This window comes from Gymnogyps californianus, chromosome 11, assembly GCF_018139145.2.
Source record: "Gymnogyps californianus isolate 813 chromosome 11, ASM1813914v2, whole genome shotgun sequence".
Lineage (NCBI taxonomy): Eukaryota > Metazoa > Chordata > Aves > Accipitriformes > Cathartidae > Gymnogyps > Gymnogyps californianus.
In genome coordinates this window covers 2,712,370-2,730,031 of record NC_059481.1, presented here as the reverse complement: position 1 = coordinate 2,730,031, position 17,662 = coordinate 2,712,370, and the positions used below count along the sequence as shown (strand labels likewise).

At 53.8% G+C, this 17,662-nt stretch overlaps 2 protein-coding genes and 1 long non-coding RNA gene across 3 annotated transcripts; 2 read left to right on the top strand and 1 right to left on the bottom strand.

Annotated features, from left to right (window-relative positions):
* Positions 1-83: 83 nt before the first annotated feature.
* LOC127020807 (uncharacterized) lies at positions 84-1,527 on the bottom strand. The gene is made up of 3 exons (XR_007767112.1): positions 1,350-1,527; positions 1,118-1,225; positions 84-548 (listed from the first exon to the last, which is right to left on the bottom strand). It is a non-coding gene; the product is annotated as an uncharacterized LOC127020807 (long non-coding RNA).
* Positions 1,528-5,646: 4,119 nt separating this feature from the next.
* Positions 5,647-6,267, top strand: RPP25 (ribonuclease P and MRP subunit p25). The gene has a single exon (XM_050903634.1). It carries the CDS (start codon positions 5,662-5,664, stop codon positions 6,265-6,267), a length of 606 nt encoding a protein of 201 aa, XP_050759591.1. The 5' UTR covers positions 5,647-5,661.
* Positions 6,268-9,231: 2,964 nt separating this feature from the next.
* Positions 9,232-17,471, top strand: LOC127020602 (cytochrome c oxidase subunit 5A, mitochondrial). The gene is made up of 5 exons (XM_050903302.1): positions 9,232-9,385; positions 13,144-13,260; positions 14,354-14,475; positions 15,860-15,982; positions 17,309-17,471. The coding sequence occupies exons 1-4, from the start codon at positions 9,304-9,306 to the stop codon at positions 15,971-15,973; spliced, it is 435 nt and encodes a 144-aa protein (XP_050759259.1). The 5' UTR covers positions 9,232-9,303; the 3' UTR covers positions 15,974-15,982; positions 17,309-17,471.
* The last annotated feature ends 191 nt before the right edge of the window (positions 17,472-17,662 follow it).

Genomic DNA, 17,662 nt, shown 5'->3' with positions numbered 1-17,662 from the left:
GCTCCGTGCAGTAATTAATTAATGGCTTGCACGAAGGGCAGAGGATACGTTGACTGCTTTTGCCAGTGATGCCAAGGTTGGGATGCGAAGGGCAGGGGAAGCGACTGCATTGACTCACAGGTGGGCTAGGACAGGGACAAAAAGCTCCTAAAGGGGACATAAATCCCAAATCAGCCTGAGGACTCCAAGCAACATGAGGAGGACTCTGTAGGCAGCATCCCTTGTCCTCAGTGTCATCGCAAGGAGCCCAGTGCAGACCGCTTGGACCTCCTGCCTCGGTGCTTGTGAGCATGTCGGTGCAGCGTCATGAAACTGGCTTTATTTGACAACTAAATGGTCTGCCCTTCCCGGGGTCCAACCTCGAGCATCAGCACACTATCATGCTTTATTGGGCACGGAGGGTCAGCGAGGACAAAGTCCCACCATGGGAAGGTGTGAAGAGCAGGGCAGAGAATCGGCTAAATCTCTCTTTCCACCAGCAAGCCCTGGTCGCGGAACACTCTCAGCAGATGAACAGCATCACTCTGTGGGGAAGCTGGGAAGGAAACCTGGCACAAACGGGGAAAACACCTATTTCACAGATGGTAAAATAGAGGGAAGCAGGAAAATAAGCATGCCACAGATGACCCCATATCTGAGGACCCAGCTGTCCCCTGTAAGCACCTTCTGGGTCTTGGACCCCGAGCTGTTGTTCCCTGCAGAGAGCAGGACCCCCGTGCACCCAGCTCCATCCCCTGCACGACAGCAGGAGAGCAAGGGGAGGAACACGAACGGCAAGGGGAGAAGGGGAGGTGGTTGTGGATCCCCACTCTTGCCAAGCGCCGCTGCTCGCCCACGTGTGAGACCTCACGGGGGTGCTCTGAGACTTGGAGTGCTGCGCGGGCTCTGCCTGCGGGCATCTGTGCACCCTGCGGCATCGAGCACCCCGGGGATTTGGGGCTGGCCACAAACCCCAGCCCCACTCCCTGGGGAGGATTTCTTGGCGGACTCAGCTCAGTCCCAATTTCACCACAGCTCAGCTGTGAGATCCCTCCCTTGGGCCCAGGATGATGGAAACTCCTTTGTGTCCCTTATTTCTTATCTCTTGAGTTTTCTCTGATCTGGATTTGCCCCCTACCTGCCTCAGGTCCCCCAGCACCTGCCCATCTCATTGAGACTTTGGGGATGGCCAGCTGCAGAGCTGTTCCTTGCCCTCGGCACCACCGCGTTTCCATCTGCCTGCAGGCTTTACAAGAAGAGATATTCAGAAATCAAATGAATGCGTGCTCCCCTTGCTCATGGGGGATGTCTGGGGAACCAAGGGGATAACACGAGGCCAGGGTAAAAGCCCAGTGCCCCTCCTGCAGTACCTGAGCAGGGCAGGCTGAGGAGGATGGTCAGGTTCAACCAAGAGCCCAGATCAAGCATCAAGTCCGCAGCAAGCAGACAGGTTCAAAGCCAAGCCATGAAGTCAATCTGCAGGTCGGGTCCAGGGTCAGTCCATGGGTTGGGATCCAGAGCAGCAGGGACCAGGCATGAGGATAGCTGCAGCTGAGCCAGGGACCAGCCACAACATAGCTCAAACTTGGACTAAATGCCCTGGGCTGAGCTTAAATAGAGCTGCTGGGCCACAGGCAGGGTGTGGGTGGGGGGTCCCAGGTGGGGCTGGCCAGGACCATTAGGGTTTATTAATGCCCTCAGGGCCCTTACAACATCCCCCTGCTCATTGTGCTGCAGCTTTGCAAAGGGACTTCTCCTCTGCCCCATAGGGTTCCTCTGGTATCTTGAGAAAGCCCCTGCACCCTGGGGAGCCTGGGGTTGCATCCTCTGGGGGCTGGTCCCGGGAAGCAGCAGCTCCCAGACCCTGGTTGGGATCAGGGTAGGGGGTCCCTGCAGCTGCGGCACCCCAGGGATCCATCGGCATCCCTCCCTGGGGCCGCAATCAGCCCGGGCATCAGCCTGCCGCCGAGTGCAACGTGATGAGCGCCTGAGACCTGAGCCGGGCCGATGTGACGCAGAGATGGATGGCGGCGCCGAGACTTTCCTTGTATCGCATGCTTCGACTTTCCGACCCGCTCCCATGCAGAGTCACCTTGGATGAAAGAAAATATGGAGAGGGCAGGTGGAGGATAAGGGCTTGGGTTACTGCTCCTCTCCAGCTGCCCTGCTCTCCGTTAGGAATGTGTTTCTGGGTTTTTTTTTCCCCCCTTTCCCAGGCTTGGCCGGGGCCGCTGTCAGCTCTGGCTCCGTGATGTCCCTTGCAGCCCTCTCCATCCCTGCCGCTGCCAGCCCTCCTCTCTTGGCTCCTCTGCCAAATGGTCCTTCCAAGCTCACACCTCCTGTGGGGTTGGGGCCAGGCAAGAGGGTCCCACAGGGATGGGGAACCCCTCTGGGATGGGAGCCCCAGCCCTGTGGGGTGCTGGCAGCCCATGGCACTGGGATGTGGGATGCTCAGAGAGAAACTGTAATGGGGAAAGGGAGGAAGAAACCAGTCCCTGGCTCCCAGGGTGACCGGAGTGGATGCTCAGGGAGGACAGACAGAAGATATGCAGGGTGTAATTGCTTTATTCCTATTTTTTCTCCATTCCTGCCTTTACCATTTGCCTCTTCTCCATTTTAAATGACTCCCCATCCTCTTTCCCAGTGTTTTTTTTCCTGGTGTCCCCACGGCTGGGGCTGTCTGTGCCTTTGTCCCCCCATCCTCGCTCTCCTCCCTCTCCCACCCCGCTGTTCACTGCGGCTGAGCTCATTTCAGCTATTCCTTCGCTTGGAATAACCGATCCACTCTGTTGTCCTCCAACAAATAAGCTGACAGGCTAATGAATGGCTTCAGATGGTAATTAGCAATGGAGTTGCTAATAATGAATTTCATTTACATTTTAAGCACTGCAGAGGAAAAGCAAGACCCTGTCATTAATGCCCCCCCCCGCCGCTGCAGCCTTTGCCTTGGGGGGAGCGCACCCTCCGCAGCCCTTTGAGGGATGCAGAAAGGCTTGGCCGTGATTGCACCTCGTCTGCCTCCATTTCGGAGGCTGCAATAAGCAGAGTTTGTTAAGCAGCAATTAGAGGAAGGGAGGGGAGAAGCTGCTGCCGCTTCCATCATCCGATGGGTGGGGAAGGCGCCCCGACGCCATGAAAAATGGGCCACGGGAGGCAGGAGCTGGTCCTGGGCCAGGAAAGATGGGCTGGATGGTTCACCCAGCACCGGGGATTCAGCCGGCTGCAGGCTCGGCACCGAGCAGCCCTGGTTCGCCTGGAGCCCTGGTGCTGTCAGCCCTCGGTGGCCACGTAACCCTCCCATGCTGCCGGAGGCTGTTTGCACACCTGAATAACGACTCGGAGGGATTTCTCAGCTTCCCTCGACTGCACACGCTCTGCGAATGGTTGCTAAAATCCTTCCCGATTATTTTCCTAGGGTTTTAGCATCTTTTGAAGGCAGCAATTTCCCCGAGAGGCTTAATCCATCCCTGCCTGCCCGAGGAAGGAGCCAAGCGCCTTCTGCAAGGGTGCCACAAGTAGTTATCAAGCGGAAAGGGGGAAAAATGACGTTGTTTTGTCTCCTATGAGCGAGGGATTCATGGTGGAAGCGCAGCGACTAGGCATGCTCGCTACCACAGAGCGCCGGGCGGGACTTGAGGGATGCTCAAAGCCTGAATCCGCCGCCGGTGCTGGGGGTGAGCCTGAGAGCATCGCGTGCCCTGCCTCAGTTTCCCCCTCTGTGCCAAAGGGGCCTCATGGGGTGTTAGCTGGATCTGGAAAAGATGCTCTCCATCCCCTTGGGTTTTCCAGCACAGCGGGGCACTGCTCTTAGATGGAGCATCCCATCCCATGCGGGAGAGACACCAGTGCTGTCCTCCCATCACCCGCAGACCCCCCCGGACCCCGGTCTGGTGGTCGGATCAGGGGGTGTCCCATACCCGCCCCCCATTTAGGGCAGCGGTACCCACAGAAAGCTGCTTTAGGGACCACAGGGATGCGGGGGTTCGCCCCGGCCGGGAGGGGACGGCCACATCCTGCCTTGCCACAGCCTTCACCTCTGCGGGCATCCGATCGATTGATTTATTTATGTATTTTTTCAAGCCCTGCTCGGGGTGAAAACAATCCAGGGGCCTCCAGAGGCCGGTAAGATTTGACTGCAAGCCAATACTTGGCATGTCTTTCCACTGTGCAATGATCCCCCAGCCAGCGGGGCGGGAGGCTGGGGGTGCCGGGGGCAGGCAGGGGACAGGCGGGTGACAGGGGCAGGCAGAGGGCCAGCCTGGGGCAGGGACATCACCTCTGCCTGGGGAAGGGATCGGGGGTGGACAGGGGAGATCTTCTGGCCTGCCATATGTATCTTCTGGGATGTATTGCCAGGGGCTTCAGGCAGTAAACAGGATGGTGACCTCACGGCGGGCAGCTCCATGTTGGGGACATGGAGATGAGCAAGGGACAGGGTCTGGGAGAGCAGCAGGGAGAGGGAGGGGTAGGGAAGGAGGAGGAGGAGGAGGGAGAGAAATCACCCGTGAAAACCGGCTTGGCCGCAGCATCGGGGCTTTTGGAATGGAGCGGTTTTCCTGTGGGGAGAGCCAGGGTTGAGGCTGCGGGGTATCGGAGGGGAGCAGAGCCCTGGCACGCTCGGTGCATGCCCCAGCCCCACAGCCGGTCGACAGGCAGCCAGGCATGGCCGCGATGCCATCTGCCGGGATTTGTCCTGCCTGCGGGTCCCAGGGCTGAAGGAGGTTCTCTGATGGCTAACAAGGATTGAGCTCAGGCCGCCAGCTTTCCCAAAGTACCTCCTGCATCTCCGTGCCATCCCCGGGCGCAGCGTGGCCGGGACTCCTCATCCCTCTGGGGATGCTGCCAGGGAGATGGTGCAGGGGAGACAGGCAGGGAGGCAGGCAGGGAGGCAGGCAGGGAGGCAGGCAGGCCGGCCAGCTGCCCGCGCTCTGCTGACATTCGCAGTTAGCAGTTGGCGTCCTTGAACGGAGCAAGCACCGAGAGAAGGGACCAGGTTCTCTTTAAGGGGGCAGGACTCCGGGAGCATCATGAAGGCAAGAGTGAGCTTCTCCCTCTGCCTTCTGCCTTCCCCTCCTTCCCTTCCCTGCCTGCGTGCTCCCGGCCGGGGGCCAGGGCTCCCTGCCCACCTCTTCGCCTTCCCTGGCTCTCGGTGCTGGGTAGGGATGAAGGCAGGAGCTGGGTGCTGGGATGGGAGGCTGAGCAAGGGGAGGAGGAGGAGGGGAGGAAGGGGAGGGAGAGGGGGAGGATCTGCTAATTACACAGAACAGCTCTGGGGGCTGCTGAAGTCCAGAATGAAGCAAAGAGCAGCAGAAGCAAGTGCTGCAGTGGGAGCAGAGGAGCCCAAGCATCGCCAAGAGCTGGAGCCGGCTGTTGTCCCCTCCGGGAGCAACCGGGGGCACCCAGAGGATCCTGCAGCCCCGTCCCCCCCGGGGGACAGCCTCTGGCAGAGCCACCAAGCCCGCTGCCGGCTCCTCTGCAACCAGCCCCGGGCGAGGAGAGGGGAAGGGGCTGGTGGTCCCGGGGACGCAGGGTTAAACTCAGCCCTCCTGCGGGCTGGGCTGGAGGGCAGCGGAGCCAGCCCTGCCATGGTCCCGGGGGGCTAGGAGCCTGAGCGGATCCACCGGGAAGGGGTGAAGGATGGCTGCTGAGGGAGGGGGAGCCAAGCCCGTCACCCAGTCCAGGATGGAGAACTTCCGAAAGGTGAGGACGTCGGAGGAGGAGAGCCCATTGCCATTCCCCGACCTGCCCCCGGACGTGGTGGAGATGAAAGTGAAGGAGGGCAGCAAGATCAGGAACCTGATGAACTTCGCCATGGCCCAGATGGAGCTGAAGGGCAGCCGGCAGATCGTCTTCAGCGGTTGCGGCAGAGCGGTCACCAAGACTATCACCTGCGTGGAGATCATGAAGCGGAAGCTGGGAGGTCTTCACCAGGTCACCAAGGTACGCTACAAAACCTTGCTGGAGGTCTGGGAGAACCAGGACCCGCTTCCCGGTGGCCCGGCGCAGAACCTGACCGTCCATAAGAACGTCCCCTCCATCTGCATCCTGCTCTCCCGAGACCCCCTGGATCCCAACCAGACGGGCTACCAGCCCCCGGAGCCCCGGCACGGGCTGGGGACGCAGCTCGGCGAGGCAGGAGAAGACACGTCGGGCTCCTCCGCCAAGGGGCTGAAGCGGCCCCTGCCACCTCCCTGCAAGGAGCTGCTGACCAAGAAGTTGCAGGTACAGGTACCCGACAGCCCGAGGGGCTCGGGGACCACTGACCGCCAGCCGGACTACCACCACTGACCCCACCACCTCCCGCCCCGACCAGCCGTACACCGGGTATATAGGCAGGAATATACCCTCTGTATAGGCAGGAGATTGTGTGCTGGAGAAACTCCGGGGGATTTTTAGCTGCTTTGCTGTGGATAAAGGCAGTGCGAAGCCTGTGTCATGCTTGCTCCGGGGTCACTGATGTGCTGCAGGCTCCCCCCAATGCATCCCCACTCGCTGCCGCTGCTCCAGCTGACCCCCGTCCATGGGGGCTCGCTGCTGGGGGGGGGAACACACGACACCTTGTCCCCAGATTTGGGGTGAGGGTTAAAGGGTTAAACCTGCCAGCTCTTGGTTAGGGACTGAAGCAGGGGACGATGTGTTGGGGGGAGCTGCGGACCCTGCCTTCAGCCACCCAGGGGCAATGCCACCACCAGCCACATTTCTGCAGTGAATCCCACGGAGCCCGAGCACCCGTTGCCTTTCACCGAGGGGTGCCCGGACCGGGGAAGGCGGCTGCACATCATCGCTCCCCATTGCGATGTCTCAGCCATCAGAAGAGACGGTTTTGCCCCAAGCCCGTTGGGAGTAATACCTTCATTATCAGAACCGCTGCAATTATGCCCGGCGAGGAGCTGTCAGGTTTATTAATGCCGGGCTCAGCGCCCCGCGGCGCCGTGATTCATCCCGAATAAAACACACAAACAAGCAGATGGGTCGCTCCTTCCCCGCGCCCGCGGAGCCGAGCACTGCGCTGCCTGCCTGTGGGACAGCAGAAGAAAATAAAACCACCCTTCTTCTTCTTCTTCTTTTTCTTCTTGCATCAGATATTCAGGTCTTTGCTCTCCCAGAGGTGTTTATAGGGTCTGGAGCCGGGGTGAAGCCCCAAGGTCGGGAGCTGGGGGCGGTGGGAGCGTTAGGTGGGTTGCTGTCGTGGCTGGATGCGGTGCCCGGCGCAGGACGGGGAGGTTTTGGGGTCGTGGGCTTGGTTGCAGAGCCCTTGCCACGGGCTGGCTCCCTGGGAAAGCCCTTCGGAGCAAAATCCCTGCTGCTTCCAGGGGGTAAAGGGAAATGAATGGAAAATAAAAGCTCTTTAGAAATAGTTGAAATATGTCTATGGGAAAACGGGGGGATCACCTTGGCTACTGACCACAGCACAGATCAGCACAGCGAGGGCTGCTGCCGATCCAGGACAAGGGGATCCCAGCCAAACCCCGTCCCTTGGTGGAACGGGATCGGGGACTCCTACGTGCCCTGGCAGCAGCCTGGCCCCCGCCAGCACGGCAGAGCCTGGCAAAGCCCCCGTGCCAGCCCCCCAGGCAGGCACAGCGAGGACCGGGGCGATGCGGGGAGGGCAGGGGATGGGTTATGGGAGGCCAAGCAAGCCCCGATCCACCTGGTTCCCCTCAACCCAGCCCAGGCAGCCCCCGGGGGCACCGCGGGATGAATTAAATTGGTATTAATGAGCGTACCCTTCCCAAAAGCCAGCCGGGAGGGATGCTCCGGCTGCAGCCGCGTTATCTCCCCGCCTCGCTCCTGCTCTCCGGAGACGGCAAGCATCCCCCCTTTTGTCACGGGCTTGCTTGGCAAGCGCTTTGCTTGGCTGGGAGCGGGAATGAAAAGAGACCAGGGGAGTGAGGAGGAGGAGGAGGAGGCAGGAGTCTGTTTTGTTTGGCGATGACCTTGTTATCTCCCTCAGCAGGCAGCTGCTTCTGCGGGCCAGAGGCTCACACTTATCTGCCCAGCCGCAGATTGATTCACTTCACTTATCTGCCACCGTGTAGTTGAATATTAATTTCCAATTGTTATTTTTTGTAGGATTATTTTTCGTGGGTTTGGGGCTGGGAAAGCTTTGGGCTCCATCCTACCCAGTGACTGCTCTTCCCAGCCACCTCTCTCCAGTGCAGACACCATTCAGGTTCAACCCTCTGCCCCACACGCGAGCCAGAGCACCGGGTACAGGCTCCTAAAAATCATGCTAATAAATAAAACTCTCCATAAATGCTCTGATCACAGCCTAAAGGCTGTCACAGCCAGGCAGCTGAGAACTAACAGCCCTTCGCCTCCCCAACCCTGCCCCACCGCTGCGGTATCACATTGCTCCCAGCAAGGAGAAAGAGAAAAAAAAAAAAAAAAAAAAATCACTCATTTCTCATTATTTTGTTAATGTGCAAAATTCTTTTTAATTGATTTTACATGCAGGCAATTTCCAATCTTGGAGGCAACAGGAACCTGGGGATTTTGCATTCCTCGCTTTGCTGGCTGTCGACCAAGGATTTCCTGCATGAGAAAATGGTTAAAAAACCAGACTGTAACCCAAAATACAAAGCATTTAAAGTAGCGTTATGACATCTGGCTCCACAGGGTCCTAAGGGGACACGGCGAGCAAAATTATCACGACGACCTCGTGCTGCGCTGCCGAGGCACAGCCCCAGGCGCCTGCCAAGAACAATTTCGGGGGTGATTTTGTGAGCCCGGCGGTGCCCTGTGTAGCGGCCCGAGAGCTGGCGGCTGGGTCAGCCCCCTCCTCCTGCCGGCACACGGGGTGATGGCGGCCGAGGGCAGCACCCTGCGGTCAGGGTCTATGAGGCCTGGGGACAGGGATGTGATGGAGGCTGCCTTCCTGGGCGCCACATCTGGCACCGGGGCAGGAGCCACAGAAAGCCATTGGAGAGCCCACGCTGGGGCCATACCTGCAATGAGCTCGGTTAACGGGGCTGCCAGGCCACGCACGGGCAGCAGAACAAGCAACCCCCAAACACCACACACACCGACAGCCGCCGCTACGGCCTTTTATGAGGCGGGAGAGGCCGACAGCCCCACCGCGCCCGCCCCGTCCCCGCCACAAAATGGCGGTCGGCACCGCCCCGCCGGCGCCGCTTTAAGCCCCGCCCCCTGCGGCCCTCCCGCCGTTACGCGGCGGCGCGGTGTGTCCCTGCGGCGCCGCCGTAGCCGCCGCCGTGTCTCTCTCTCTCTCTCTTCCCTCCCCGCCCGCCCGCAGCGCGCGCGGTCCGGTGCCAGGAGCGAGCGGCGCGCGCCCCCGCTGCCCGGTGCTGCCTCCCCGCCGCCATGCTGGCCGCCGCCGCGCTCCTCCGCCGCTGCGCCGTCTCTGGCCTCCATGCCGCCGTCCGCCGGCCCGCCGGCCCCGCAGGTGAGCGGCCGCCCGCGTCCTCCCTGCCCGCCGCCGCCGCCTGCCCCGACCTCACTCCGGTTCGGCTCGGCCCCGAGGGCCTCGGCCCCGGCGAGTAGGAGGTGGCGGGGCCCGGCCGGTGGCGCCGTGTCCTTGCAATGACCCGCCGGCGTCACTCGAGGGCAGGCCGCGCCTCCGGCCTAGTGCGCGCCGCCTCCGCCGGGCCCGGCCGCTGCCCCGCTCCCGCCGCCCCCGGTGACCCCCCCGCCGTTACCGGCCCCGCCGCCTCCTGGGGGCGCCGGGCCCCTTCCCGGGGGCTGTAGCGGGGGGGGGGGGGGGGTGGCGGCGCTCTCCCCGGGCCTCCCGCGAAGGTGACATTGACAGAGGTCGGCGGTGACCTCCGCAGCCGGGCAGCTCAGCCCCGGCCCCGGGGGCGATCGGGGCGGGCAGCCCTGCCCCAGCCCCGGGCCTCCTCTCGCTCTCCTTAGTAACGCCCCGATTAATAGGAAGAAAAGCAGGCACAGACAGTGCGGCGTGAATGCTGAGCAGGGGAACCAGAGCTAAAATACCGAGACTGCAGAGAAGACAGTGCCTGTGCGTCTCAATAGCTAATTAATAGCTAATTAACAGACAGCGATCCTGTTTAAAACGCTCAGAGACCCGTGTGTGCCTCTCCTGTAGCACGTGTGAGTTAAACAGTTGCCGTAGGGAGCGTATTCCTGCATTTTTCTAAAAATGCAAAGTAATAAGTGGTGGTCGCTCTGCTTGCACGCTGGGATTTCATGGATGCTTCTTAAAAACCTTTTTTTTTTGTTTAAAAATCCATTGGAATTCTTTGCTCGCAGTGCCTTTGTACTGCTGCTGAACCCTGGCTGCTCATGACCCTCGCTTCGCCGCGCCTTTGCTAACAGGCAGGCTCCATGTTCTTCTTTTCCAAGGTCTTGTATTACAAACGCCCCGCTTCACACTTCTGACCTGATTCGCCTTTGCTGGTGGCCTCGGGGGGGTTGTGTTTCGGCAAATCTAAGGCGTTGGGTTCATCTCGTGGGCCCGTGGGTTTAGGTTTACATTATATAATGCTGCAAAATGTTCTGCGTGTAATGCACATGCACCCCTGAGCTTCTCGTTGCCAGTCTCGCATTTTTCAGTCAATTAATGCTCCTCTTGATGCATGTTTTTCTTCTGTGCTCATTAAAAGGGAAAGCTGACAAATTCTGGCACTTGGGGAAGCTTTAACACGTCTTTGTGTAATATTAGATGATTTTAGGCTTCTCAGGCTCTCGACGCTTGTTGAGTTCTCCTGAAAACGCGCCTCTGCAAACGTACTTGCCCTTTGCTTCTTCCTTGAGTTGGGAATCTCCACACGGGTGGGTTGCTGTGGTTTGACTGTCACACACGCATCGTGTGTGTGACGGTGACCTTGATGGACCCCGCTGAAATGCGAGGCACCCGGCTGGCTCCTGCGGCGCTTCTGCTTTGCCGGAGTGGCTCGCAGAGTCTGGTCTCCAATATATAGATATAAGCGTTGGTATGGAAAACAAAGGGTAGTAAAGAAATGTAGCAGCAATTGAAAAACGCATCCTGGAAATCCAGAGTTCAAATTCTTGTGGTCTTTTTTATTTTTCTTCAGGATCCTTTTAGTCTAACCAAGTTGTTCCTTTGTTTAAGACTGAAGGGAATGGTTTGGTTGAGTGCTCAGTGGAAAGAGATTTTAGTTTTTCGACTTAAAAGATGGCATTCGAGAACTTCAATCTAGGCTTTTCTCAAACTGAGATTTGCTGTTTCTCTGGGATCTGCTTTGTGTTTAGGAAGAAAGTATTCTCCCCCAAACAGGCAGCATCTGAGGGCTTTTCAGCAGTGTCCTCTCACACCCTGCCTGGGTGCAGGAGCATTTACAGAGGACTGCTCTTGCTCTGAGCTCAGCTGTGCACGTGATTTATTGGAGAAAGCAGGGTCAAAGGTGCGTTTTGGAGCTGGGGAGAGGATGGGGAATCTCCCTACAGAATGGCAAAAGAGCATTATAATTCTGGCTTGGCCTGTCATTTACTTTTCCCTTACCTAGTTATGTAGATAAAACAAATGAAAATATTTTCATGGTTTGGGAAGCACTGCGTACACCAGGATTGCAGCTGAAATGTTGGACGGTGTTAAATTTTGTTAAAAATCTGGATTGCATTCTGATCAGGCTGTCACTTAATGAGACTAAAGATAGTCGTTGGAATTGTTGTGGTTCGTTCCATTATATGTTAGGTAGAATTAGGATGCTGCATCGCAGTATGCTGTTCACTATGATCTTCAAAGTAGAAAATATATCTGGGAAGGATGCGAAAATGCAACCCAGTTTGGGTTTTTTTTCTTTTAAATAAACTTTGTAGTTGGTCAGCGTGAGTGGTTCGTGCTAGGTTAAGAAAGAAAAAGTGACCAGCTATATCTGACTTCCTCTGAAGCGGAGCATCAAACTGGCAAGGTCATATCTGGCGCACGACCTCTCTGCAAATATTAGTGGAGTGAAATTACCAGCAGGGAAGGGAAGCAGTCTCTAGGCAAGCTCGTGTTCTGCCGGTAAAGCAGCTTGCAGAGTGCTCGGAGTTTGCAGGGAGGACCCAGTACAGCTCTGAGGCGGGTGGAGCTGGCTGTACCCGAGCTTTTAGTTCCTTTTCGAAAACTCTTCCAACCTTTGTGGGTTAAAAAGAGACAAGCCCTGCAAAAAAAAGAAAAAAGGCAATTTGTGATAGAGTAGTGTTGAGGGAAGAAATGAGTTCATAATCATATCAGCCTTATTTGTCCATTGGAGTACAATCCGCTTCTGTGCTTTATTAATTATCAAATATTAATGCAATTACAACCTTGAGATCCAGGAGTTTTATCTTGGATAGATGCAGAGACAGCAGTGATTTTTTTTTTTTTTTTTTTTTCCTTCAACCCTTCAGTAGCCTGTTGGAAGAAATAGCTCTTGTCTCTTTGCTTCTGAGAGCCTTTATAGTTGGGCTCAGGTCATGTTGTGCAGATTCCTAAAAGCGCTTTAAAACAAGCCTTCATCAGCTCTGAACTTGTGGTGGAATTAAAGACCTGCAGCTCGTTGCTATTGAGTCATCCATCAAAGTCAGTCTGTTGGTTGGGAAATCTGCTTTTTCTGGATTACAAAATCAGTTATGGAGCAATTTCAGGAGTAGGAAGTTACTCCAGAATAAACCAATGTATTCATCTAAAGCGGGTAACGGTATAACTAATAGGGTGTAGGGGTTTGTTTCTGGAAGGAATGCCACTGGAAAACTGATTCACGTAGCTAAACTCACTGCACGGACAACTCCTGTGGTTTTGAGAAGGGTCGAATGTGGGGAACAGAACAATCGTGCTACTTCGGAGTGTCTGTTGATGAAGTACATGTTACGTTTCTCTGGTTTGCTTGGCTCTGGGAAGAGGGAAAATTCCTGCGTCTTACAGAAACAGGGATCTCGGAAAACTTCTCTGAAGGACTGGTTATACAGAATTGTTTGTCTCTTGCATTTCCCCCTCTCATTAAATAATCCTGCTCTGACCAAAGGGTCTGAGAACACTTTGGAAGTCTGATGTAGAACAGAAAATACACACTCTGCCACAAAACAAACAACCGATATTTAATAAGCTATATTCATCCAGTGCTTGTCCAGGCTGAGGACTGATCCAGACTGACTGTAGTGAGTGAAATATATATTTTATGGCTTTTGGTCTCTTGGTCAGGACTAAGGTACAGGTATTTTCTGTTTGCTCAAAGTCTCTTCCTTCCTTTTTGCATTCAGCTGTACTGCATGCCCACTGCTACTCTCATGGGTCACAAGAATCAGATGAAGAATTTGATGCTCGCTGGGTGACGTATTTCAACAAGCCAGATATTGATGCCTGGGAGCTCAGGAAAGGTATGTTGAGTGAAAAGGGAGGAGTGACATGGAGTAAATATAACTACTTTGTAATAGTTTTGTGGCCAGAAATAACAACTTATTTTTACTTTGCTATTGCAGAGCAGAAATAGTGAAAACTGGGAGTTTGGTGTAGGAGGGCAATCCTGTAAATACCCAGTTGGGGCAAGGCACTATGTGAGCCTTATTTGTTCTGAGTTATCGGGCTGCTCCACGTGTGCCTGTGGTTGGCGTGCTGCTGTTTGCTCAGCTCTGAGCGTGTTGCAGCAGATGATGGCACCTCACCAACCAAACAAGCGGGGTTAGAAGGAACCACGGCATGCAGAACGAGGGAGGCGGGGGGTACAAGGTGGTGGGAGTCCAAGCTTTGTAAATTTTACTGCCCCAGAATACGCATTTTAACACCTGGGTGGGAGGGAGAGAAACATTTGCTCTGAGGAAAGTGCATTTGAGCTCAACTGTTGCTTAGTGTATAACCACACACATTTTTCTTTGGACTTCAACTTAATGGCTTGGCCATAACTCACTGTAGACTGTTTGTCTGGTTGTCTCCAGTTGTTGTTTGCTGTGGAGTTGCCAGCTCCTATTAAACTACCCCAATTAGGGCTTAAAAATGTGTTTGCATAACAGCCAGAGGGATCATTCCAGCATCACCTGGATGACTAGGTGTTGGGCCCTTCCCTTGGAAAGGAGAGGAAGGGAATAGACAGCAGCTCAAGTTCTAGTTTCATTACACCTCTAGGAGTGAAGTCATTTGGACTTCTTAATGATTCCATAACTGATGTGCTGTGGTACAGACACTGCCTCCTTTTGGGAGTATGGATGAAACTGGCCCAGTGGGATTTCATGAAATCCACTTAAAATCTACAGTAGTGAGCAACAGTGAGAGGGAGAAGAGCAAAAGAAAACACTTGGCGCTGTGTGCGTCCCCCCAAAACAGCAGTGAAAACTGTAATCAGCTTCTAATGGCGACTGATGTTGTGCTAATATTTAATTCTTTCATGAGGTGGAACAAAATAATGCTCGTCAGGTTCCTTTTGATAGCATGATTAGCTGATGCCAAGTTCCTCTTGGTGTTTCCTTATATTCACAGGCATAAACACGCTTGTGGGTTATGACCTGGTTCCGGAACCAAAAATCATCGATGCAGCTCTGAGGGCGTGCAGACGGTTAAATGACTTTGCCAGTGCTGTCCGCATCTTAGAAGTTGTAAAGGTGAGTGGAATGGCAGCCTAGGGTGTAACTGCTGCGTTCGCATTGCTGAGAGCCCGGCAGCAGCAGAGTTTTTCTTGGCTTACTGTTAGCGGTGCAAAGGGAAACCACTATTTCCTGCTACCAGAATCAATAACTTCATTATGAGCATGTGCTCGGTGGCTTGAAATAATTGTTTTGAGGTAAGAGTACTCAACAGCGCAGCTTCAAGTATAACATTCTTACGTTCATATTTTCTTTTCCTGATGCTGACTCTGGTGGGAAAGTCTAAGGATTTTTCTTCTTTTTTTTTAATAAGCATTACTAGAAGTACCTCAAGCAAATGCAGCTTACTGGCTTCTTAAAGGGCTGAATACTGAGCTGGCTGGGAGTAGGAGGCTGCATAGGCTTGAAAAACAACATAAACCAGCATCTTGAAACCTGAGTCCAGCCTTCACTTAACAGGGAGTTAAAGTTGGTGGGGATGGAGGCAGGAGTTCTATTTCAGTCGTAGAAGCCAGCAGTTATGCTCTTCCAACTGTTCTTTGCCACAAGTGAGGACTGGCGTGGAGGTCTTTGCTGCTAGCTGTCAAATACACTTGCTTCAAACTTCACTCTGCAATCAGGTGCTTCTCAGTTTGCCATTTCTGCTTGCTGCATTATTCTGTAGAACTGAAACTCTTTCAGTGGTTTTAGAGACGTAAGACCAATGGAAGAACCTTTGTGTGGTTTTCCTTATCTCTTTTGTTTTTCTCCCCTGTCCTTTTGTCCCCACCATCTAAGGGACAACTCAGTTTATCAGAACTTGGGCACAAGTATATGCTTTTCCTGGAGCTCCACCTAAATATTACTCAAGGGGTGATGTTTTTCCCTTGATTTCCAAGCAAGTTAAATTTTCTCCCAGGTCTGCCCAAAAGCTGACTTTATTTTTCCTGTTTTACTGATTGGATATCATTTTCATTCTGTTTCCGAAGGTGTAAGCGGTCTTTGGGCTGGTTTGCACAGCATCCCTTGTTGAAGGAGCTTGGCTTGGCCTTTAATTTTTTGTGGTGTGACACCCACGTCACAGGTCGCATCAGCCTGGTGTTAAGTGAGGGAAAGGTGTCAAGTGTTAAGAATAATCTGCAAATCCTCCAGAGGGGAGTTCAGCATTATTCTGGGGTGCTTTGCAGCCATGGGTGATTGGTAGGAGGACTTCCAGTATAACTGTATACAAGCCTTGCTTACTTGATGCACAGGTAAAGCTGGGCCGTGCTCTCCTGTCCTGCAGGAGCTACCCTCATGAGCAGTAGGTGGATCAGGCCACCGACCCTTTTGGGAACACACGTCTTGATTGCAAACCTGGCCGGTGTACGGCGGACCTCGACAACAGCTTGCTGTCGAAATAACACCATTCCTTTTCGTTTAGGACAAGGCAGGACCTCACAAGGAAATCTATCCTTACGTTATCCAGGAACTTAGACCAACTTTGAGTGAACTGGGAATCTCCACTCCAGAGGAACTGGGCCTGGACAAAGCATAAACCTTATCGGTAAGATGCCGTTGCTTCCCAGAGTCTTGGTACGGGACTCCTGTACCCTAAAACTCTCCTGGCAAAGACAGAGTCCTCTTCCTTGCCTTCACGGGTCTGTGAAAGGCTGTGAAGTTCCAGCTTGTAACGTGATTCTCCAAATATCTCTGTAACTACAGGTCTCCTTGAAAAGGTACTAACCCTTTTCAAAGAAGGGTTCAAAAAAGAACAGTGCAGTTGCTTGAGAAGGGGTAGGGGTGGTTGGCAACCCTACCCAACCTCCCAGAAATTTCTAGATAGCAGTTGCCAAGACAACGGGTATTGCAGCACTTTGTTGGCAGCATGTCGACCTTTGCTCCTCATCAGCTTGTCCCCCAGAAGCATCTTTAGCAAATGGCAGGATCATTTCCACTGGAAATGCACAAACTTTCATTTTATTGTCACAGTCTAGCCAATTTAGAAAACACTAATTACTAGCTTATGCTAGAAAATGGGCCCCATTGATGGTAGTCACCCGACAACACTGAAGTTTCTTCACGTTACACTTAAAATAGCATCTTCTTCTGTAATTAAACACTACTTTGAAGGGCCCCTTGCTTACAGAATAAACATCAGCTGTAGCATAGCCAGAGCTTAACTGATCTGTGCACAGAATATCCTTTAGCCTCAATAGATAATTTCGGGAGCAGTGCATGTAGTATTTCATCCTGATTGCAGCGGCCTCAAGTCTCGGAAAGCCACTTGCTTTACTGGATTTTAGTGCTGAACTTCTGAGTACTTTCTAAACTTGAAAACAACTATAACAAAGACATTTAGATCTCCATCATAAATACCGGCCTCTGACATGAGCTGCAACATATGAAGGCGTTGTTACTAAACAGCAGCTTCTCTGATTAATGAGGATGTCTCATTAAGTATAGGCAAGACCTAATGTGCTCTAATCCCAGACTAAAATTAAGCCCTAAATAAAAATCCTTGTGGAAGTGAAGTTATGTAAGGGCAGTCTCTTAACTCAGTTTCTTCAAGAGATGGCCAGTGTCGTATCCTTTTTTTTAATATTATGCTTAGAATAGAGATATCGGGTGTCAGACTGCAAATAGTACTTAATTCTGGATGTTTAAGTCCCTGCCCTCCTTCTTGCCCTGGGATACGATGTCTTGGTGCAAGGGGGTACTGCGGCAGCTGTGCTGGAAACGCAGTGACTGGTTTTGGGGGCTGAGTATGATTAAACTGGGCTTTGAGTGTAAAAGCGAGAGCAATGGAAATGACTCATTTGAGACCCCATGGAAACTTTGTGGAGATGCTGGGCTGCTGCTTTAATGGCTTTTCTGTTCTTTTCTGTTCCAGGTGCATTACTCGAGCATTTTACTGATGCTACCTGATTGTACACAGTCGCCTGGAGACACAAATGTTAAAATATTACCTTATTTGAAATAACTTCTTCCTTTATTGAGTCACAATGTATGTGATGTGAAGTTGGACCTAATAAAGGAAAAACTGGTTTGACTGATGCGGTTGCAGTGGCTTGTGTGATTCTTTCTTTTTGCTTTTCTGGGGAAAAGGAAGAAACAGAGCGTTGAGCGTGCTCTCCCAAGGGAGTACCTGTAAGAGCTGACAAATCATCGGTTGCTTGGCAAAGCGGGTGTCCGTGGCCTTGCCCAAGCACCTAGCTCCACCCTCGGGGAGGGAAAGGTAAGGACC

Excerpts from the sequence above, each read along its gene's own strand:
- LOC127020602 (XM_050903302.1), top strand. The coding sequence starts at position 9,304 with ATGCTGGCCGCCGCCGCGCTCCTCCGCCGCTGCGCCGTCTCTGGCCTC. Across the intron at positions 9,386-13,143 it reads CCGGCCCGCCGGCCCCGCAG|CTGTACTGCATGCCCACTGC; the intron begins GTGAGCGGCCGC and ends TTTTGCATTCAG. Across the intron at positions 14,476-15,859 it reads GCATCTTAGAAGTTGTAAAG|GACAAGGCAGGACCTCACAA; the intron begins GTGAGTGGAATG and ends CTTTTCGTTTAG.
- RPP25 (XM_050903634.1), top strand. The coding sequence starts at position 5,662 with ATGGAGAACTTCCGAAAGGTGAGGACGTCGGAGGAGGAGAGCCCATTG.